Source organism: Heteronotia binoei, chromosome 16 (genome assembly GCF_032191835.1).
Source record: "Heteronotia binoei isolate CCM8104 ecotype False Entrance Well chromosome 16, APGP_CSIRO_Hbin_v1, whole genome shotgun sequence".
NCBI classification, from domain to species: domain Eukaryota; kingdom Metazoa; phylum Chordata; class Lepidosauria; order Squamata; family Gekkonidae; genus Heteronotia; species Heteronotia binoei.
Genome location: NC_083238.1, coordinates 34,070,376 through 34,094,580, shown reverse-complemented (window position 1 = coordinate 34,094,580; position 24,205 = coordinate 34,070,376). Strand labels below are relative to the sequence as shown.

Genomic DNA, 24,205 nt, shown 5'->3' with positions numbered 1-24,205 from the left:
ACAATCTACACTGGCTACCAATTGAGTACCGGATCTGCTTCAAGGTACTAGTACTGACATTTAAAGACTTACACAGCCTGGGACCGGCATACCTAAGGGACCACCTCTTCCCATATGAGGCCCGAAGGTCGTTACGATTGGCCTCTCAAAATCTTCTGACTATCCCTGGCCAAAGGACGTTTGTCTTGCCTCAACCAGGGCCAGAGCTTTTTCGGCCCTGGCCCTGACCTGGTGGAATCAGTTCCCTACAGAGGTTTGGGCCCTCTCGGGTTTGTTACCATTCCGAGGACCTGTAAGATGGAGCTGTTCCACCAGGCCTTTGGCTGAGGCAGGCGGTCGTCCTTAGTTTGCTATACCATCTAATTGGCCTCCCAACACTGATTAACATCTAGACTGGAGGAAAATCGGCCGAGACAGTTGACATTCCTTGGACACCTAAGCTCTGAATTTAAGTGTCTATATTACCCACGCTGCCTTAAGTTAAATCTGAGCTTCTGGGTTAACTGTTTTAACCTTAATATGTTTTAATTGTCTGACTCTTTTATTGCTTATTTATAGAGGTATTGTTGGTTTTTTTACTGTTTGACTTGTTGGAATTCACCCTGAGCTCTTATGGGAAAGGGTGGGATGGATGGATGGATGGATGGATGGATGGATGGATGGATGGATGGATGGATGGATGGATGGATGGATATTGTTGGAGGAAAGACATAAAAGGAATATGGCTTTATTTCTGTAGTAATAAAAACTTACTGCCTTGAAATGTGGTGCTGTTGATACCCTGAAATTGTCACAACATCTGGATAATTTTTTTGGTATTTTTGTATTTATATATGCACATGTTCAGTGTTTGTGCGTGTGCACCTGGAAGTCATGGCAACCTTTGGTGACTGACTGGGGGCCTGAAAAATATTCAGGGAGGTAGCTGAATAAAACCTGCATCCCGACGCCTTGTTTTCCAAGGTCTCCCATCCAGGTACCTGTCAGACTCAACCCTGCTTAGCTTCTGAGATCTGATAAGTTCAGGTTTGCCTGAGCTATCCCGGCTAGGGCAATATTTGGATAAAAATTTGACTTTTCCATCTGAAATCAAGTGCTCTTTAGTAATCACAAATGTTAACACCTTTTGAAATGCCATAGTTTTCAGTGGGAAAGCGCTAATGTGTTAATTGTCTGATTGAAATTAGTGTGATGAATGTGCTTAATTGTTGCTAAACCATATCTGCAAGAAGTAGGAATTGCTCCAAAAATATATTTAAAAGTGGCAAATCAGTGACTGAACTATACTACTTGAGATCTCAGATATGAGTTAACATGAGTGTGTGGTGGATCCTTAAAAACAACAGCCCCACATAGAGAAAATTAACTACTCTGATGAATGTCAGCTAACCTACTGTGAAGCAGGGCCACCTCCAAAATTTGCCACCATTTGCAAGATGCTGTCAAGTGACCCTCTCTTCCTAGCACTCACCATTGCAGGCATGTTTTTAAAAATTGTATTCTTTCTTCTGACCGTGAGAGTGGCAGTGGCCCTTATATGCTTCTCACTCACTTGCTTGTTACCTTTGGGGCAGTCTTAGCATTGCTTTAGGAAGCTTGGCATTGTTAAATTGCTTTAGGAAGCTCACCACTGCCCCAAAGGAGAGGAGGAAGTGAGGAAGCAGATCCTAGCTTCTTTGCTTTCTACTTTGATAGAGGAAGATGAGTAGCCCTGTGCCCAATTCAGCCAGTTGTTGGTGCTGTTCCATGGTGTCAAGTTGTGTGTGTCAGCGGTGGGCCCAACAGCTGCCTGTCAATGTAACAACTTAAGAAGAGCCCCATTGGATCAGATCAGCAGTCCTTCTAGTCCACTGTCCTGTCTCCACAGTTCCTGTGGAGGGCTGCAGTTTCATTTCAGAGGGTGTGCTGTAGTGACACCACATAATTGAGCCCCTAAAATTAAAGGGCTGAGACGCTGCCTCTGGATGTAACTAAAACTCGTAGTATTGAGTGAAGCTGCATGAAACTGACTGGAATATTGCTCTTACCATATTTGAAAAGTTGCTGAGTGAGGTCAAGCTAGGAAACGAAGTTGCCCTTGGCTTTCCTTTCTGGTAGCTTCATAAGTTGTGAATGATTAAAATGAGCTGTAAGAAAGGGGAGAGTTTCTGCAGTGATGCTTAAGGTGCATATCCTGAAAAATAACACAGAATCTTTTTGCAGTATCCAAGAATTCCTCAAAAGAGATAAACTGATCTGGAAAAGGTGGGAACCCCAACATACTCCATTGTGAACTTCCAAGGTTATTGGGAGTAGTTTAGCTCATCAGTAGGTGTGAATATAAAGAGCATTCTTGGTCTGAATAAGAGAAAGCTGTTTCAAATAGTTTCTTTTAATTGTAACCTGTCTTTGCCAAATTTTGGAGGAAAGCATTTGTTTAACTAGAAGTACAAGCAAAAAAGCGCTGAGCAGCAAAACGTGTCTTATTACCATTAGACAGTAATATTTGTATAGTGCCCTGTTGATGCTGAAGCAGGGATTTACAAATGCAGGTTATTTGTGCTTTTGAATTTTAACATGACCAAATAGTTCATTAATAGGCAAGATGAAACTCTACCATTATTGTTGTGAAAAAGAATTGTGACATACTGGATTTTGACTCCGTGAAGATCCCAGTAGGTAATGCTGCGACAGCTTCCAGATTAAATTACTGTAGTGCACTGTACATGGGGCCTGCCTTTGAAGACTATTGGAAGAGCTACCTATTTTTTTCTGGGTACTTTTTAAAGCACTTGTTGCTTTTATAGCTGTATGTGGCATATGACCAAGGTAACTAAAAGTCTGCCTCTCCAGGATCACTATCTCAAGAGCTGCCCTGTGTGCCCCCATCTTATCTAGATGAAGTGCATGGCAAGTGGCAACCGGAGACAGGGCTTTTTCAGTGGTGGCGCTGTGCTTTGCCTTCTGGAAATTTGCCTGTCACCAGATTACTATTTTTAAGGTCCCAGGACTATTTCATTTGCCATGGGGATTGTTGAGTTTCTTTTTTTCCCCCCTCTCAGTTGTTAACTGCTTGCAGTAGCTGGTTTATTTGACAGGCTGTGTTTTATGTTTTAAAGCTTCTGTGGGAACTATAGCTTCACCTTGGTTTGGTGGCGGCTACAAGCATAGCCAGCTTCCAGAGGGGATTGGATAAACATATGGAGCAGAGGTCCATCAGTGGCTATTAGCCACAGCATATCGTTGGAACTGTCTGAGGCAAGTGATGCTCTGTATTCTTGGTACTTGGGAGGGGCAACAGTGTGAGGACTTCTAGTATCCTGGCCCCACTTATGAGCCTCCTGATGGCACTTGAACTTTTTGGCCACTGTGTGACACAGAGTGTTGGATTTGATGGGCCATTGGCCTGATCCAGCATAGCTTCTCTTATGTTCTTACGTTGGTTTTTTTCTTGTTGCTGTTTGGTTAATTTAGATTGCCTAATATAGTATGAAATTTGATGTCAATTACCTTATCAAGCAGTTCTCCAGAATGGTACCTAAGAAATGAATAAATTCATGCTCTAGTGGTAGAAAGTGCCACCAAGTTACAGCCAGTTTACATCAACCCTGTAGGCTTTTCAAGTCATAAGAGAAACAGAGGTGGTTTTCCACTGCCTGTCTCTGTGTAGCAACTGTGGTTCCTGGGTGGTCTCCCATTCAAGTACTAATCGGGGCTGACCCTGCTTACATTCCAAGATCTGATGTGATTGAGTTATGCTCTGAGTTAATTATGCATAATTATCTAGAATTGGCTCAATGTAGAGTAGGGGGAGGTGGTGCATTGGGCTTTGACTAGGCATCAGTTCCGCACTCCACTTTGAAGCTTGGTGATCAAGGCTGAGATAGTGTCTGGTCAAACAGCTTTTGCAAAGTTGTCGTAGAACAAAGTGAGTAAGCCACCATCACACACACACACCCAGTTCCTTGGGGATGGGTAGAATACAATGTTAATGGTTGAGATCAAGTTCTAGGACTATAGATTGGTTTTAGCTGCTGTCATTCAGACATCGTCAGGTGGTGGCAATTGATGCTTCATATGTGGAGCATTATTATCTTCCTGTTCGATAAAATCTTACTTCAAGAGAGCGGTTGTATAAGGGTTGTGCTCCTGCTCAATAAAAAGTCCATGGAGTACCAAATGATCACCTGTCTCTGCTCAGAACAGCCTGTTTGTGTTGCAAGGAGAAAGAGAGGCTTTACCTGTGAGAGCAGCTGTGATACTTCTTCGGCAGTGGTCAGTTGCTGGTGCTGACATGGCTTCAGATATGGTGTCCTGAACACTTTGGAAAGTAGAGGAACTTCAGTTTAATTCACCTTAAAAACATTTCTTCCAGTCCCAAGCTGTTTGCCTGAATAATTGCAGGATATTGCGCATCCAAGGAAACGGAAATGCCATTATCAATTAGCACTCAGTTGTATTTATATCACTTCTCATTGTTTTCCTTAATTGAATGAAAAGCGCTTCAGGAAATCTGGATTTAGATTTGGGCTTGGCCAGTGAGTACCTCCATGTGCTAGAGCCAATCTACTTCAAATGGAGCAATTTTGCGGAAGCAATATTTACTGCCTTCCGCCCTTCCCCTGTGTGCTTCCCCTAGCTCCAGGGCTGAGAGCAAGGGAACCCTCACAGACAATAGGATATTGTCAATGAGGCTACTGAGGGAAGGTGGTAAAGATTGCTTCTGAAAGCATTTTGTTTATGGAAGTTTGGGATCTGACTCCTTTTTTTGTTTGTTTTTTTTAACTACCCCACATACAACATCCTCTGCCTATACATATGGACTGGTAACTTCTATTTCAATGTATCCAAAGAAGCATGTGTGTGCACTAAAGCTCATACTTTGAATAAAACTTAGTTGGTCTTAAAGGTGCCACTGAACCTGAATTTTGTTCTGCTGCTTCCAACCAACACAGCTACTCAACTGAATCTATCCACATACAGCAGCAATGCTCCGCTTAGTTTTTTCCTCTTTGTCTCACTCATGTGGGATGTCCTCTGAATTGAGAAGACCTATGACTAAATAGCATTTCTCTTTATTTCATCCAATGTTTCCCTTCATCCATTGTTCTTTCACAAAAGAACCTTGACCCCTTTCTACCTTTCTTTGTCCTTTGCATTAAAACCATGATTCGTAGTTTTTTTGTGGGGTTTCTGTGTTGTCCCCCCACCCTCTGTTAGTTCCGAAGCATGAGTTGTGTTATAAATTTGTCTATTGACAGAGCAGGAAACATGGAGGTCATGTTGGGACATTGAGGCATCCTTTTTCATGATTCTTGGCAGCAGCTTCCCCTTTGTAATCTTTTGTATCTGATTTTCACTTGAAATATTTCCTAGATCTTAAATTATCATGCTTACTACTGTTTTTCTCTTATACATTCCATACGGAATCATAGTGGAGAAATAGAATTCTTGAAGCCTTGTCTTGTGTATTAATTTTAGTGGGGTTTGCCTGTATCCTGCTTGTGATCCATTGTTGGCTCATATTCCTGTTGTGCCTCAGAAGAGCTTTTATAAATAAAGTTCTCTTAAGAAGTGTAGCCCTGACCTGGATAGCCCAGGCAAGCCCCCTCATCAGATCTCAGAAGCTAAGCAGGGTCAACTCTGACAAGTCTTTGGATGGGAGACCTCCTTGGAATACCAGGAGTTAGGAGGCGGAGGGAAGTTTTTCAACCACCTCTCCGGATATCCTGCAGGCTGTTAGTAGAGGTCAGTCATTAGAGGTAATGATGATTTCCAGGTGCACAAACTCACACATGCACATATAAATACAAAAATACTTCCAAAAACAAAACAAACAAAAAGCAAGAAAGAATAGTGTAGAAAGGCATTGTGACAAGAGTCTCAGAAATCTTAATTTATTGAATATTAATTGAACCTTTTGGGCAGCTCAGTAGTTCATTGGAAAAGTAGCCTTAAGGAAATTTGATTGTTTGGGCCATTTAAACCTAATAGCTGAGCAGCATGGGTCTTCAGGTGACCTATTAGGTTTAAATGGCTGGCAGCCATTTCAGCCTAACAGGTGGTGGGTCTGCCCATCAGCTGTTAGGTTGAAACAGCTGTGAACCATTAAATCTATTGGTTTTGCTCCTCCCTGCTTCGAAAGTTGTGAGTTTAATGGCTCACAGCCATTTAATCCTTCCTGCCCCCCCCCTTCCCGGCTGCAGCAAGTCACGACTAGAAGAAAAGGGGGTCCAGATGGGCTGGTTCACTTCAGGGCATTTTGGGTTGGGTTTGGGGGCTGCTCCCAACCCTGAACCAAAACAGAATTTTTAGGTTTATACCCATTCCTAGCGATGAAAGCCATGCATGCTCCCCTCATGAATATTTGATATTCTTCTTGATGTAAAAGTGCATCTTGGATTTAAGAGCTGTATATGTCCACAGCATATCCACCTTGCCTTTAATAGCATTTCACTTACTCTAATAGAGAGAATTTTTCATAAGAGCACACACACTGCAGGAGAAGCCAAGCCAGCCTCAGGGTTGGACTGGCATTTCATCTTTTTTTAAAAAATGGTATTTTTCTTCTCTGGTCTATTAGACACCCCACCCCCCACCCCAAAAAAATGGGATTTCTGACAAATCCCAGATCTGAATCCAGGATCCAGGATTTTTCAGAAATATCAAATTTTTTTTCGTGTCCAGTAGACCCAAACCAAAAACTGTTGTTTTTGTTCTTTGTTTTTGTTTTGCATACTCTTAGTGCAGACCTGGCTTAAGCAACACAGATCTGTGGCCCTTATATGTAGCTCCTACTAAATCAAACAAATAATATTCAGTTTCCTGTTGCGGGCTCATTTCCTTTTTCTGTAGACATAGCATTTACTGTGTGTCATGTCCAGACAAGTAGTGACATCACATTGCTCATCTAGTGGCACTGCAAACAAAAGAGTGGAGAATTGATTTCTTCTGTACAGATTTAGATGGATATTATAGCTAATGTTAGGGTGTGGGTGGGGGATCCTGATTCAAATCTGATCAAACAGGATGCGTGCTGGAGCAGTTGCTGTTTCTAAGGATAGGTTAACAGTACATTGGGGCGGGGTCTGGTGAACATGGACAGATATAATGTCTTAATATAATTATCCTGGAGATAGCTAAAAGCTATTCACATGATCAAAGAGGCTGAAGAAACTGCTGTTATAAAAAGATCTCCTTTCATTCATGTCCTACATCACCCAAACATTGTGGTTGTCTTTCTGAACAAATCCACAGAGATGGTTAGAGAAGTTTGCAGAGTTTTTAAAAAATGTATTTTTGCACTCAGTGTAATATATTTATGTTACTATGAAAATAAATTAGGTAAAGATGTGTTTGTAACCCAACATGGGCTGTCGTATAGAATAAGGAAGAAGTGACTTGTGTTTTTTTTTAATTGCAGGACCATTGTCATGAAAAGGAGACTATAATAAATTCACCTTATGAAAATCAGCTTACATGTGAAATCTGCCAGGTACATGTCTATATGTTGTGCCATATTGCTTTTTGTTTTTAGTAAAAAAAATATTTTCCATATTTTGTGGAAATTTCATCTGATAAGACATCATTGCACGAATCTCCATGGAGTGTGTGTCCTCATGTAATTTAGAAAACATAACCTAAGAACTGTTAATGTGCTTGTTGAAATATTTGTTCCTGTGGAGCTTGTTCTTACGGAGGCATTTCTGTACAGGGGAAATAGCAGCAAATTCAGAATTGTATGTTGGAGATGTGCAGCTTGTTTGATAATTTGGTCCTGTGGTTTTGAAATATTAGAATGGTTTTATTATTCCAACATAGGTAATACAAGGACCTGTGGAATATGAGTGATGACAAACCCTTTTTATGCACTGCCCCTGGATGTGGACAGGTAATATATGTTGGAATTATCCATATTAATCAACAAAGAAATATGTGTTACACAGGAGAGATTTTTAAAAACTTGGCTTTTACTAATTGTTTAAGATAACTGCCTCAGGCAGTCATCCTACAGAGGTCACTTTCCTTAACTGCATGTGCTTACTTCTTTCAGGATAATCAATACTGTCAGTTATAATGGTCGGACTTGCCAGTTGGTAGGGCCAGTAGTTCCCACTCGGGCTAGGGTGTATGCTGTCAGTTCATGATAGCCAGCATTGACAACTCCCATCCTTTGTCTGGGGTACTTACTGTCTACTTACTGATGGAACCTTGAATAATATACAATAGTTGAGTAGTTCTGCAGCAAGTAACTATTAAAGTATTGATAGATGTAATTTGAGTTTCATTTTTGGCTTTGAATATTCCTGTCTACTTCAGGCTTTTGTTAAACAGTGTATATACATAACTAACCAGAATGAGAACAGATTAAAAAACAAACAAACAAACAAATTTCACTTATATTTTTCCAGAGGTAAATTATCATGAATCATTGGAAGGGATTTTTCAGTCGTATTATGGTTTAGGACAGGGGTGGCCAAACTGCAGCTCAGGAGCCACATGTGGCTCTTTCACACATATTATGTGACTCTCAAAGCCCCCTCCACCCCATTGGTCACCTTGGAAAAGGCATTTGTATCTTTAAGCCAAGTCAGCAGGCGATCTGGATAATGCATTTAAAATTAAGGTTTCTTTCTATCCACCTCTCCCTCCTTCCTCTTTCCATCTATTTGCCTGCCTTCCTTCCTTCCTTGCTTCCTTCCATCTGTCCGTCTTGTGGCTCTCAAACACCTGATATTTATTCTGTGTTGCTCTTGTATTAAGCAAGTTTGGCCACCCCTGCTTTAGAAGATTTTAAAGCAAGCTGCTTACACCAATTTTAGATTTATATTTCTAAAAATGAATGACAATACGACAGTGCTGAAAAATCATATATATAGTCTTGAGAGACTTGCACGTGCATTCCAGGTGCATTCATGTTTTGTAATCTAGCAAATAATCTTGATAGACTGCTAGGTTTCTTAGTACAGGTATGGTGCTACAATCATTGTACAGCCACTCATCAAAAAGAGGTGTGCAGGAGGTGTGAAGCCTTTATTTAAATTACTGAAAGCCTCTTACTTGTGATGATTCAGCTTAAATGCTGAGAAAACAAAGTTTTTCTCTAAAAAAATCTTTTTGTGCAATGGATGGGAAACGCATGTAGGTGTACCACCAGTGTTTTCAGGGCTTTTAAAAAAGAATCAGCTGTTGCCTATTATAAAAATGGTTCTCCATGTTGTTATCATTTAAGTCAAAATTCAATTTTTAACTATATTTTAAAACTTTTTGCCACAGCGTTTTACCAACGAGGATCATTTGGCTGTCCATAAACATAAACATGAGATGACACTGAAATTTGGTCCAGCTCGTAATGACAGTGTCATTGTAGCTGGTTAGTATATGTTTTTCTTAATCCATCTTCTGGAACGTGCACACATTTTTTGTATTTTCTACATATGATTTGTCTCAATTCATAAGAAGCAATATCAAAGGATTCCTTTACCAACAAAATATTTGCGGCATATTTGGCCATTGATTTGCCTCTCAAGGTAATGTGTCATCTAAATACCAGCTTTGACTTCTTAACAAGGAATAGCAGTCCAGTTAAATGGCACTTTGGTATAGGCTAATGCAGCAGACATTAGCCTTACTGTAACTTTGTGATTCTAAAAACACTTTCCTGGGAGTAAGCTCCTTGAGTAGAATTCTTAGGCTGGCACTTGGCACTGATCCTAGAAAACATTTGTATGTGATGGTTACGCATTATATTGCCAAAGCAATATAACATGATCTCTTGAATATCTTTTTTCTCCTATGACTGAAATTCAGGTCATATAGCTGAAACTAACCCCCAGTAGTCTGCTCTTCCTAACATTCTCTATAATGCAACTGAATTGGAAATAGGGATAATATTTTTATTGTGTGCTATGTTAGGTACAGTGGCTATCAAGCTGGAAACTAACATTTACCCTTAGTAGGGTATGTGTTGATAATGGAACAAACCCCATTTGAACAAATGGAAATTATTCCTTAAGGAATAGATAAAGAATTGCAATCACTGAGCAACTTTGGAAGTTTTTAAATAAGTCAGACTAACCCAAGCACTCAACACCATCACTTTTTAAATTCCACCTTTCCTTCAGAGAGCTCACAGCACATATGAGTTTCTATCCTCCTCCATTTTATCCCCACAGGAGTCTTGTGTGGTAAGCTATGCTAAGCAAAAGTGACAGGCCCAGGGTCTCCCGTAAAAGTTCATAGCAGAGTGGGCATTTGAACTCTGATCCCCTGTGTTGATCCAACACTCTTGACTACTATGAACATAAGAACGAACATAAGAACATAAGAGAAGCCATGTTAGATCAGGCCAATGGCCCATCCAGTCCAACATTCTGTGTCACACAGCAGCCAGAATACACACACACACACACACACACACACACACACACACTGTGGCTAATAGCCACTGATGGACCTCTGCTCCATATTTTTATCTAACCCCCTCTTGAAGGTGGCCATGCTTGTGGCCGCCACCACCTCCTGTGGCAGTGAATTCCACATGTTAATCACCCTTTGGGTGAAGAAGTACTTCCTTTTATCCGTTTTAACCTGTCTGCTCAGCAATTTCATCGAATGCCCATGAGTTTTTGTATTGTGAGAAAGGGAGAAAAGTACTTCTTTCTCTACTTTCTCCATCCCATGCATTATCTTGTAAACCTCTATCATGTCACCCCTCAGTTGACGTTTCTCCAAGCTAAAGAGCCCTAAGCATTTCAACCTTTCTTCATAGGGAAGGTGTTCCAGCCCTTTAATCATTCTAGTTGCCCTTTTCTGAACTTTCTCCAATGCTATAATATCCTTTTTGAGGTGCGGCGACCAGAACTGCACACAGTACTCCAAATGAGACCGCACCATCGATTTATACAGGGGCATTATGATACTGGCTGATTTGTTTTCATGCCGTACTACCTCATCAATTAAGTTCCAGTTATTCGGTCAACAAACTGTGGGATTACAAAATAGAATTGCTGACTGTTTTAAATAACGCCTGGATTTTTCTGGTTATTTGGGTAAGGCCACCAGCTAGCAGTGAAGCAAGCATTTAAGATTGTTCTGTTCATTTTACCTAATCTGAAGATTATAATGTAGTGCCACGTATGTCAAAAAGTGATCAAACTATTCTAAATCATTTTTTAACCTTTTCATAGATGTCTTTAAAGTTCTCCAGTATAGGCAGTACAGATTTAAAATGGGGTTCGCTAAAAGGTAGCATTCAGGATATAGTTTTAACTTTAATAAGGCAGAAGTTTTTAAAAAAAATTTGCTGTGTTCTTATTGCATATTTTATGAGACCTTAGTAGTGATGGTGACTGCAGGTATGATAAAAACAATCATACAGCTGAGTGGGAGTTAAGACAACAGGATATTCTTCATTTTTCTTTTTAGATCAGACCCCGACACCTACCCGATTCCTGAAGAATTGTGAAGAAGTGGGTTTATTCAATGAACTAGCAAGTCCATTCGAAAATGAATTCAAAAAGGCTTCTGAAGATGACATTAAAAAAGTATGTTAACAGTATGGAAGTTTAAAGATAAATAACTTTGTGCAGAACTCCTGTGTTGTAAGCTGCCCTGAGCCACTTGTTGGGAAGGGCGGGATAGAAGTCATAAAATAAATAAATAAAAAGAACTGAGTTGGGGTTCCTGCACCAGTAGAAAGTATGGTGGTCAGTGTTACTCTTCCAGAATGTATGTGTAAACTGTCTTGGAAACCTTGTAGGAAGTTATTTCTGTGAAGGGTCCTGGTAACTACAAGTAATTTGCTCTTTTTAAATCTATTCTGACAAGAAACCGAGACCTGAGGAGTGGTAGGGATAACTCTGTAGAAAATACCAAAATATTAATTAATAATATTGCTTAACTGGGAAAGGAAGTATCTTTAACTGTGTGTTTGTGTTCGTATTTCTAGTTTTTGCTTGGGGTGAACTCGTGTTGCTTGTCTCATGAGTAATATCTTTTTAAAGAGGGAGTGTGTGGTGCCAGCAGAACATAATTTTCTTTGATTAGACATCTTATTACTGCCAAAAGTCACTGAAAAGGGAGCCAAGACATAAGCTTCTTTATTGGGTTGTTCCTAATAATAGTATTACATGGATTGTGTTTTGCATCGTAAATGGCCTTGTGTTAAAAAGAGACCCGCTCTGTTGAGTTGATGTGCAGCTGATTTTTGTTAACTAGTTTATCTTCCTGCTAATTTTTCCAGATGCCTCTAGATTTATCACCTCTTGCAACACCAATTATAAGGAATAAGATCGAAGAGCCTTCAGTTGTTGAGACAACTCACCAGGATAGCCCTTTACCTCATCCAGAGTCTACTACCAATGATGAAAAGGTGTGTTCTTGATTAAGTTCATGCAAGTCAGGTACGGCTTGGAAAATTTGCGTGCCGGACTGCGCTATTACAGGGTTATGGAGTTCTGGCATGGATAGTCTTTGTAAAGTGGCTCACTTTGTGAGAAGCCATTTCACATTAGCAGCCACTTTTGCAGAAAAGAGTTCCAGGTATCCCTAGCATAGGAACTGACCCAGAGAATATTTCCATGGGATGGCCCTGATACAAGAACTGTCTCTGTTGCAATGAGGGGGGGGGGACCCTGAGGATTTTTAAATCTATGAAAGAATTGTAAGCAATAAATTTCTGTTGATAACATTTGACCGTAAGGGGCTTCTGGAGAGTCAAAGTGCAATAAGTTTTCCGTTCTCCCCACCCCAGGAAGTATCTCTGCAGCAGACAGCGCAGCCTACATCAACAATTGTTCGTCCGGCTTCCCTACAAGTTCCTAATGTGTTGCTTGCAAGTTCTGACTCAAGCGTCATTATTCAGCAAGCCATACCTTCACCAACTTCTAGCACCGTCATAACACAGGCACCATCCTCCAATAGGCCAATAGTGTGAGTTTTGTGTGTATGTGTGCACTGAAATATTGTAAAAGGTTTATTTTAAGTACCTTTGACTTGCAATGCACCTCTCTTTACAACAGGTGACATGATCTGGATCAATTGAATGAAACATTTGCAGCTAGAGAGGGTTTTTTTTAATGTAATCTGAAAGAACTGTGAGTCGTGTTCCCTTTTATAATCTGTTGAACAGTCTTATGATTTCTTTCTGTCTGTCTGTCTATCCAGGGCTTTTTTGTACCAGGAACTCCTTTGTATATTAGACCACACCTCCCTGATGTAGCCAGTCGTCCAAGAGCTTACAGGGCTCTTCTTACAGGGTCTACTGTAAGCTCTTGGAGGATTGGCTACATCAGGGGTGTGTGGCCTAATATGCAAAGGAGTTCCTGCTACAAAAAAAGTGCTGTATCTGTCTAAAAAAAATGGGTGTCATTTGTCTACCCAGATATGTTGTCCTTTGTCAGCCTCTGATACTTGTCTTTTAAAAATGCAGTGGTTGAATTAAGTGCCTCCAAGAAAGGGGAGAAAAACACAACCCTACACGAGAAAGGTAACCCAAAAGGCTGAGACAAAAAAAGACAGAAACTAAAATATAGCTACATACATAGTACTAATGTACAAAATGTCATATATAATTTTAATTATACATTCAAAAGTGCTAAAATATCATTTAAAACTCACAAACTTTTCTAATTGTACCTGAGCACTCCATTGGAACTTTGAGCATTGCAAATTGGGCCTAAGCCGATCCATGGGCATATGAAATATTGTAAATCTTGATGAGTTACCCAGGTTACATCTCTAGAATATTCCTCACCACTTACTCCATGGGTGAACTTCTCGGTGTAAGGTCCAGTCTGTGTATGAGGAGTTTTATGTATATTTTTGTTAAATTTCTGGAGCGCTTAGTTTGAAATTTATCACTGAGGAAGGCTTCTTTTGTATGGATATAATTTTTACCTTTTAACCTGAAAAGAGGAAGTGAAGAGACTGGATTTATACCCTGCCCTTCACTCAGAGTCTCAGAGCACCTTACAATCTCCTTTCCCGTTCCACAACAGACACCCTGTGAGGTAGGTGGGACTCAGAGCTCTCTGAGAACTACTCTTGAGAGGAACAGCTCTGAGAGTTATGACTGACCCAAGGTCATACCAGCAGGTGCATGCGGAGGAATGGGGGATCAAACCTGGTTCTCCCAGATTAGAGTCTATACACTTAACCACTACACAAAACTGGCTCTCAGACTTGTATTTATATTGACTGGACATTTGTCTTTATATTAGGAATAGGTACTTATATGCAGAACGATAGGATTGTAGTTTTTTAATGATATTTTAGCACTTTTGAACATATAATTAAATTATAGATGATATTTTGTACATTAGCGCTACATGTGTACCTGTACTCCAGTGCTCCAGTTTTTTACATATATACATTGTAAGATATTTTGTGTGAAGTGTACATTATGGTCATTCTCTTTCTATTTCTGCTTCTCTTAGACCGGTGCCAGGCCCTTTCCCTCTGCTGTTGCATCTTCCTAATGGACAAACCATGCCTGTTGCTATTCCTGCCTCGATCACAAATTCTAACGTGCACGTCCCAACCGCAGTTCCAGTAAGTGTGTTTAAATGGCAGGTTTTAGTCCAGCAATATTTTCCACTTTTCTGAAAGGCAGACGCACCCACATGGTCTGCAGTGTCCGAGTGCTGGAAAACAGCCAGTGAGCTTTAGCTCGACTTAATCCAGAGCAGCATATGTGGCAGAAACAGACCTGGAGAAGTCCCAGGTGGATGCAACAGAGGGCTTGGCAGCACAGCGTGCTGAGTTGGGAGACAGGAGCTGAAGAGTGAGCAGCTGGACCCTCCTCCTGGATCCAGTGAGAAGAAAAGCTCAAGGGGGAAGCTCTTGGGAAAGGGGAGGATCTTCAGATCAGATGATGGGTGTGGGAGAGGCATTCAGCGTCAGGCATCCCAAGACTCTTGTCTCCACAAACCAGACTGCCGTCCAGCATCCCCCCCTTCCCTGCGAAGGGCCTGCACTCTCCACTTGGTGGATTTAAACCACTTTTAAGTCCCCAGTCAGAAACATTATCAAAATGTTTATTGCTAAGTAAGCTCCATCCTGGACCTGTAACTCTCGTGTGTATGTATTTAATTATCCCATTTGTCTTTTGTTAGAACAGCTAGATTCAAGTCCAGTAGCAGCTTAGAGGCCAACAATAAATACAATTACTAGCCTTCTCTGGGGCAGTACAAGTTGGGCCTTGCAAGTGAAGCTCAGTTGTCTTGGAGCCTTTGAGTTGAAAAGAGCAGCCAATCCTAGCTGCTTATGAAGTAGAATATGCTCTTATTATGTATTGATTCTGATTTTCTTGGACAGCTTGTTCGACCTGTCACCATGGTGCCTACTATCCCAGGAATTCCCGGGCCCTCCTCCCCACAGCCGGTGCAGTCAGAAGCTAAATTGGTAAGTGGCCCTTCCACAGTTCTTCACTTAAATGATCATGCACAAATGGATCCTACTGTAAATGGATCCTATTATAAGTACAGTAGTAAAACAGGTTCTTGCTTTTTAATTGCTAGGGCACTATACAAATCTTTTGTTGTGTGTACTTTACCCTTATCAGGCTATAGCAGCTATCACCAGTCCTGAAGGGAAAGGAGAGCAGTAAACATACATTTCTGTTGTGTAACACGTTTACATCAGTTTCGTTCAGCTGACCGTAAAACAGCCTTCTGCATTGGATAATAATGATGATGCTTAGGATTTATATAGCATTTTAGACAACTGTAGACATTTTCCACAGATTGTCACAGCAGTAGTATTCGGTTTTGAAGTGGACCAATGGATTGTACATCCCTGTCATCTTGCTTTTGTGTGAATATTCTGAGTGCTACTTTATAGGTGACCATTATTTCTCTTTTCTAAGTGATGGAGAAATTTATAGTTTGGATTCTCTGCAGCACTTCAGTCTTCATTGCTTATTTTTTTTTAAAAAGGGAAGTAACCAAACAGTGCCTGATAGCCAGCAGATACGATGTTTGCTTATGATAAAGGGGATGGGAGAGTCTTGCACCCATTCATGGAGTTCACAGCCAGCACATTTGTTATACAGAGGTAACATTTGTTATACAGAGGTATATATCTCTGTTATACAGAGATAACTCTAGCTATCAAGATAAAAGGAAACACAAAAAACATGGTATCAGAAACAAGCAGTTAAAATACACCTCTCTGTACGGTTACAGGATTGTAATTTTTATTGCTTGAATCAATTGTTTTGTTGTACAGTATATTATTTGTTTCAGTGAGTTCTTTAATTGGCTTGCATTTATTATTGTAAAACTGGAGGAGAATGTGTGCAATATATAACCTGTAGAGGTAACCATTTTTAAAAAATCTGGCAAATCATATGCATTCAGGGCTGCTTTGAGCAGGACTCTGAGCACCCACTCTTTTGTTTAACAGTGGAAAAGGGAACATGTAGTTTCTGTTACTGCACATTTCATGGCCAAGCACAATGAGATGACGTGAGTATAAAATGTTGAGTATCTATGATATGTGGACAGCAGAACCCTGTAATACCCCTTCTGTTCTTTTAGCTTGGTTCAGAAAGTCTTGAAATATTTTCAGCAGTGGCATGGATTATTTAAGAAATGGGCTCCAGCATGGGTGACTGACCAGGAGGGAATAATTAGGCAGATGTAAGTTCTCACTGTTGCAGCAGGGCTTTTGTTAACTCTTATTTAGTGCATGGCTTAGTATTCTGTGGCAAGGAACTATTCAGATTTCTTTTGTATAATCATGCATCAGGCTAGTTAAAAACAATGAACTAATATCATAGTGTGTTTACAAAGTTTTATATGTGTAAAACGGCAAAGGCTTTTGATTGTACAGGTGAAAAACAAGCACCTCTGAGGGCTCAGAAAGTAAAATCACTTAATTTAAATTTTAACAATCTCTCTAGTTGATAAAATTTGTTGAATAATTGCATTTTAACCATGTCTTTCAGTGACATGATCATTTTTAAAAAGTAAACATCATACCTTTAGCATTCAAGTTTTGCAAAAGGCACTCATATAGACACTGGGCAGAACTGAGGATATATCTCTGACTGGCATTGCCATAGAGGAAAAAATCATGAGCACTGTTCTGATTTTTCTACTGGTTCAATAAAAATATAGTACTTTTACTTTGGTAAAAAACCTGGAATTTCAATTGTAATATTGTAGGGGGATAAGAATTGCCTTGGATCTCACCTAGAATTTCAGTGGGTACAGTGGGGAAATTTACAGTGGGAGCTTTCACTTATTCTCCCCCTCCTATGGCAGCCCCAAATGCTGCTTCTAGGGAATGGGGAGCTCCCCAAAAGTTGTTTTTTGGGAAGGAGGGAATCAGCAAGAGAGGAGCTGGTGAACACTGGCACCCCTTGCATCTCTAGCAATTTTAGGCCATGGTTCATAACTGGGTTTTTTAATTTATTTTAAAATAATTTAGCAGGGTTTATGTGACTTTAGATCTGATAGTTATTACACTTCCTCCATTCCATAGCTATTACACTTCTACCATACAGATGCTTGCATTCAGAGAGAGCCTGGTGCAGTGGTTAAGAGCAGTGGACCCTAATCTGGAGAAACAGGTTTGATTCCCCACTCCTCCACATGAAGCCTGCTGGGTGACCTTGGGCCAATCACAGTTCTCTCAGAGCTCTCTCAGCCCCACCTACCTAACAAGGTGCCTGTTGCAAGGAGAGGAAGAGAGGGCAATTACAAGCCAATTTGAAACAAGGTAGAGAGAAGCAGGTTATAAAACCCAGCTCTTCTAATTAGGAAAGTTTTGATTACCTGAGTGATTGGGAGAGGCTCAAACACATAGTGGGATCAGTTACAACCACTCTAAGATAACGATTAGGTAAAATAACTCAAATTGTGTTTAAAATATATATATTTTAAAAAACCCTTTACCAATAGGTTAATCTACTGTTTTGATGTTACATGCGTACAAACTCAGCTTTTTATTTACAAGTAGGCAATGACTGTCTTGAGACTTAGGGTTTAGTGAAAAAGAACTGCTAAATTAAACAGATAGATAAGATGTCTGCATATATCATGATTAAAATTTCATTTTGCATTCTTTCACCTTCTAGAAGTAAGGAAGAGTAATTTATCTTGTATGCCAAATTTGCATCCATGACTGCATTCATATAAAGAATGTCCTTCTTCTGCCCATTATGTACCTTCTAACTGCCAGCAGCTCCTAGAGTGTTCCTTTTGGTTTGGAATCAGCTCTGTGTTCTCTAGTGGCATTTCCAGGCGTTGCTAGCTTTTAATAGGGCACCTTACCTGAGAGAGCTGGAAAATCACTGGATTTTATGGCATTCTCTGCCTTGTGTCTCTTTGAATGGCATTATGTATGTAAACATTTACATGGTATTGCATCCGATGAACTGTGAGGAGAGGCCCTTGAGGTGGCAGCTCCTTAACCTGCCTCCCCCCACCGCCCTCTTTTGAGTACTTTGGCTCAGGGGAGCCTCTTAGACAGGGGTGTCAAACATGCAGCCAAGGGGCCATATCAGGCCCCCGGAGGGCTCCTGTCAGTCCTGCGAGCAACTCACTGTCATCTGCTTCCTCATCTCTTTCTTGCTTCCTTCTACATCACAACTTGCTTTGCCAGGCTTGCTCAATTGCACAGGAGTAACAGAGCAAAGCTCCTCCCTTGGTGAAGAAGTGGGGGAAGGAGAGCTAGCTTTGCCAGGTTCTTTCAATTGCGCAGCAGAGCTACAGAGCCAAGCCTTTCTCCTTTCTGTTGGCTGAAGCTCAACAAGCTGGTGAGGTGGATTAAGCTGAGTGTGTGTGTTTGTATGTGTCCTTTATAAAGTTTATCTCTCCCCTACCTGACATTAAATTTTATGACACAACAGGGCCCGGCCCGACAAGGTCACATTTATGTCAGATCCTGCCCTCACAACAAATGAGTTCGACATCCCTGCTCTTAGAGAAAAAGCCTTGAGGAAGCTTCAATGAGATGGGAACAAAATTATCCCCACACTCTTATTGCCAGTGCTTTATTATCCTTCTTCCACCAGCAGAGGGAAGGTGGGGGTAGGATAGAATTTGGTTTCACAGCTGCCTTGGGCTTGATTTCGTAGACTCATACATGAATATCCATAGGGCATTGTGTCTGTAAAAACAAACTGAATGCTGAATTTTAATTGTTTGATATTGAAATTGCCTTTTAAAAAAAACCCCAAACTTTGAGCAGTGTTTTTTTTCCAGATTCTTCATATACCATTTTTTTGTGACAAACTGAGAAATACCTGGAGCATAGTGGGGAGCCAGTAGCTTTTCTGCAGGGGGTTACTACTGAGAGTTGACAGAGGGCAGCTTGGCAAATGTTCAGGAGCTCCCATTAACTTTGTTGAGCCCGGCATGGGACCTCGTGTTCAGCAGAATTCTCCTGACCTGCCTCTCTGCATGCCGAGCTAATCAGCAAACACCTAATGAGCCTGCTCTAAAGAAACAGACCCTCTCCCAGCCTACTTAATTTTCATACATTCTCCGGGGGAGGGGGAAGACAAGACTTCATGAGGACTGATGATGCTGCAAAGACCACAATAATGATAATTAACTTGCTGAATTTAGAAGATTATGCTGTTAATTAGTTGCAAAATAAAGATAAGTAATAGTGCAGCAGATGGTAGGATAACACCCAGGAGGGGAAGGGTTATTACTCTGATGAGGTTTTGTGGCAGATATGAAATATGGATAGGAGTCTTTCATAAATTGTTTCTAGAGTATTTTCTCTTGTTTTTATGAACTCATGATGGAGTGATCTATTCCTACCAGTTCTGACAGATGTGATGGGGAGCTGGTTTCAAGGGTAGACATGTTTTTCAGCACCCTTGCTGCTGAAGAGTACAGCGTTTCAGCAATATTGCAAATAACCATTCAGTTCCTATTACTGCATTATTTATAGGTGCTAATTGCAATGTATGTGTAACTAAATACTAGAGTTTTTTTAACGTATGTCAGCATCATGCAATGCACTGGACAGTGCATTCCATTGTGAAGCTTAATAGAGTAGCTTGACTGTGTCTTGCCTTCCAATTTAATATATTTTCTAGAGTTATTGTGCTATAGATGTTGCCCTGGATGAAGAGCAGAACATGAGCGGATGCATTAAGTTTATGCAATGGGTGAATTACTGTTTATCGTTGAGTGGAAACATTACATTTCTTATACTATGACATATGAGACAATATATTAAAGCGATAGCCATGTTATTCTGTCTGTAAACATATCTGCCTACTGAAGACACAATACTGAGAGCCAGTTTGGTGTGGTGATTAAGTGTGCGAACTCTTATCTGGGAGAACCGGGTTTGATTCCCCACTCCTCCATTTGCACCTGCTGGAATGGCCTTGGGTTAGCCATAGCTCTGGCAGAGGTTGTCCTTGAAAGGGCAGCTGCTGTGAGAGCCCTCCCAGCCCCACCCATCTCACAGCTTGTCTGTTGTGGGGGAGGAAGATAAAGGAGATTGTGAGCCACTCTGAGACTCTTCGGAGTGGAGGGCGGGATATAAATCCAATATCTTCCTCTTCTGGTGAGGTAGGCTCTAATTCATGAAAGCTCATGCTGGTATAAAAATGCTAGTCTTCATGGTGCCAGAGAACTCCTGTTTAGTTCTGCCACTTCAGACTAGCACATCTACTCCTTGCAGTTGTATTCTGGTATTGCTTCAATTCTAGGGCTGTTTTTTCAGAGCTGGATGAGCAGGTGTAAGTGGTGCTGCTGTAAAAATCAGGGTAGTCAAGCTTATCCTCTGCACTCTATTTGTCATTCATGGATGTTTGGTTTGCTTGTGATAACGATTTCTATTAGTCTTAATATTCATGAGCTGCTTGAAAACCATGTTTGTAAATTAAACAGCAGGCTGTATAGCCTCCAGCCAGGGTGCAAGAGGAAAACTGCCTTGGTTGCCATGGCTGATGCCCTGCACTTCTCAGGTGAAAGAGATAGGTGCTTTCCTGCTAGTTCTCCCGGACCCCTCAGCTTCTTTTGATACTGTCTGCTGGGTGCCTTTTATCAGTTTTTTGGCCATTATGACTTTGGCAGCATGGTTTTACAGTGGTTCTGTTCGGCAGTGGCTGGTGATTACTTTGCTACAGAGTACCACAGGGTTCTCATGCAGTTTAGCAACTCTGTGTCACCTCTGGAAGAGATCATTTGGAAATTTGGAGCAAGGTGCTCATCAGCACACTGATTATCAGCTCCCACCCAGTCCCAGGAAAGCAGTGTATAATTCCCTGGACTGGTACATGGAATCACTGAAAGGCTGAATTGGGCAAACTAACTGAAACTTAATCCAGATAAGAGGTAAGTGCTGTGGCTGGATAGGGTTCCTCTCCCCCTGCAGGCTAGCTATTCTGGAATGCTCTTGGTTCCATCATCACTTTCTGGATAAGCAGATGGTGAAGATGGCCAGGAACATGTTTACAAGCTTAGCTGGTTAGCCAGCTGCAGCCTTTTCCCAGGGGAAGTGTGGCTAGCAGCTGTGATGCATGCTTTGTCCACAGCCAGACTGGACTATTATTCTACATTGGACAGCCCCTGAAACCTATCTGGAATTGCCAGTTGGTGGCTGTGAAGTTAATACGTACCTGCTGTAATAAACGTAGCCAGTGCTTTACCAGCTTCAGTGGCTTCTGGTTTGTTTCTGGGCTCAATTCAAGGTGCTGGTTTTGACCTTTACAGCACTAAATGGTCTTGGTTTGAAGTATCTACAAGACTCCCTCTGCCCCAATGAATCTGTCTGGGGCTTGAAATCAGCTGGAGGTTTCCTCTTGCAAAAACCTGTATGTTTAACTTCTGCTACTGTAGCTGTGTTTTTAATTTGGTTTCACTTTTACATTTTATACATTAGTGCTTTTATTGTTATCCCTGTGTATATTGCCTTGGGTACTCTGGAGAGCAATAAGGCAGGATGCAAGTTGTCTAAGCATATAGTATTTATAAATGCAATGGGGCAGGCACTTAAGTATGATTTGATATGTGTCTGTGTTTTGGTTTTTTGTTTGTTAATTCAGGCTTGATAACTCCCATACTTTTTGACTGCTTTATTTTTGGTGTCATGTTTGTGTGTGCACACGCATTACACTTTTAAAATAAATTCCAGGCTGATGACTCAGCGGTCTGTATGATCCAAAGTATGATGCTGTTTTGAATCTATAACACTCTTGAACTGAAACAAGCATGATTTGGCTCATATCTAAAAGGCTAAAGCATTAACAGACATTTTAATGCATATTCTTGTGAAGAGGGAGAGGTCTTGTATTCAGGAGCAAAACCAGAAATGTGTCCTTGGCTGTGTTTTTGAAGTGCAGCGTTCGTAGGCTTTCATGTTATGTCCTTAGATGTATAGCATTTCAGTGCGTGGACACAGTACCTATTAAGCATGCTTGTGATCGTTCAAGGTGGTAATTTGAAAAGCAAGCATTTTTTAGGTGTGCAAGTTTGTGCTGTTTAACGTAAAAGTCACATCGGTATAATCTGGCACTGTTCAATGGCATATTACACTGTAGTACTAAGAGATGACCAGTCTTTATTTCTCAGGGGTCCCTCTTTGTAATCATGCATGTAGCTAAATGTCATGTATAGCTGCGATAGAGCGAGCATGACACCCTCACATTTTCTGATCATGTTGTCTTGTCTGCTTAGTGAACCTCACTTGCGATAGCTGATGCTTTGAGAACAAAGGTTTGTGTTCCATCCTCTCCCATACACTTCGAATACTTCTTGACTTTGCCAAGGGTGAGCTCATTTGACCTTTTGGGAAGTTCCTGCAGCAGCATAAAATGGTGAACTATAAGGCAACTACTGTGTGATATTGAATAACGTGGCTCATTATGGAGATAAACGCATGCCTTTTTGTTGTTGTTGTTGTTGTCTTTTCAGAGATTAAAGGCTGCTTTGACCCAGCAGCACTCTCAGGTAACGAATGGAGATACTGCCAAGGGACAGACGAGCGGATTGGTTAGAACTCGGTCCGAAGAAGCACGACCGCAATCGCTACAGCAACCTGCCACTTCTACTACTGAAACACCGGTAGGAGGCCTGGCTTCTGCTTCTGTTTTGCTATACCACAGAAGTCCCTATGACCCTTTTTCAGACAAAATTCTAAAAATGAGTTGGGAAGAGAAGCAGCTGCTCTGGGTACAAATTCTATTTTGTAGTTTGTGATTGTGAATGGGTTTGGATCCATTTGATAGAGGAGCCGTGCTACAGCGGAAGAGACGTGTTGTGCTGACAAAAGGGTTCCTTGCATTGAAAGAAGGCTCTGCCATCAGTGGGGTGGAAACTGTGGATTCAAGAATTTTGTTATGATCCTAGATCAGCTGACTCAATGTAGTCAACAGAATCAGCAGCACATAGAAGAAGATAGATATAGAGAATGAAAACTCATAGTCTTGGTAATTTCACTTCCTTGATACTGGAATAGTTAATAAAAAAAGATGCAACCAAATTCCTGCTTGTTAAACATGCCGAAGCACACAGTTTAGCTACCTTAAGAGTTTCTTCATTGGAATCTGTCAAAGGAGGGACATATAAAATCTGTCAGATCTGCCTGGAAAATTGGATCATATTTGGATGATGCATAATGCACATATGCCCTTTTAAAAAAAAAAAAGTGCAATAGCATGTGTTTAGCTGCTTCAGCTGCATTCTCTAGGCAAGGACAGACATGCTGAGCATGGGGGATACAGAAATATTTTCCTAGCAGAAAAGTTGAAGTTAGAACTTTAAAGCAGGCCAAAGTGAAGGCTCTTAACCAGTGTTCCCTCTAAGCTGAGTTAGCGTGAGCTAGCTCACAGATTTTTAGCCTTCAGCTCGCTCATTTTTGTCTTAGCTCAGGAAGGATGACCCCAGAGCACAATGTAGTAGCTCACAGCTTTAATGCCAGTAGCTCACAAAGTAGAATTTTTGCTCACGAGACTCTGCAGCTTAGAGGAAACATTGCTCTTAATATATTTGGGGAATTCTAAGGCATAACAATATCCTGCTAGGATAGAAGTTTTGCTGTGGTCCCCTGATGTTGTATAGATTTGAGCTTGTGCTCTGTCAACTTGTAGGGCTGTATTTAGGGTTGCCAACCTCTAGGTGGGGCCTGGAGATGTCCTGCTGTTACAACTGATCTCTGGCCAATAGAGATGAGTTCCCTGGAGAAAATGGTTGCTTTGGAAGATGGACTGTTTGGCATTGTATCCTGCTGATGTCCCTCCTCTTTCCAA

At 41.0% G+C, this 24,205-nt stretch overlaps 1 protein-coding gene across 2 annotated transcripts in view; it reads left to right on the top strand.

The window, feature by feature from the left end:
* The window catches only part of ATF2 (activating transcription factor 2), a 47,544-nt gene that overhangs the window by 5,245 nt on the left and 18,094 nt on the right, over positions 1 to 24,205 (top strand). The window contains exons 2-10 of one of the 2 annotated variants that reach the window (XM_060256916.1): positions 7,403 to 7,474; positions 7,801 to 7,870; positions 9,256 to 9,352; positions 11,407 to 11,525; positions 12,224 to 12,352; positions 12,734 to 12,912; positions 14,418 to 14,532; positions 15,298 to 15,384; positions 22,872 to 23,021. In XM_060256916.1, coding sequence (XP_060112899.1) covers positions 7,823 to 7,870; positions 9,256 to 9,352; positions 11,407 to 11,525; positions 12,224 to 12,352; positions 12,734 to 12,912; positions 14,418 to 14,532; positions 15,298 to 15,384; positions 22,872 to 23,021 — 924 coding nt within the window. In that variant the 5' untranslated portion in view covers positions 7,403 to 7,474; positions 7,801 to 7,822. The remainder of the gene's footprint in view (positions 1 to 7,402; positions 7,475 to 7,800; positions 7,871 to 9,255; positions 9,353 to 11,406; positions 11,526 to 12,223; positions 12,353 to 12,733; positions 12,913 to 14,417; positions 14,533 to 15,297; positions 15,385 to 22,871; positions 23,022 to 24,205) is intronic. The other variant, XM_060256917.1, reaches the window with a different exon arrangement.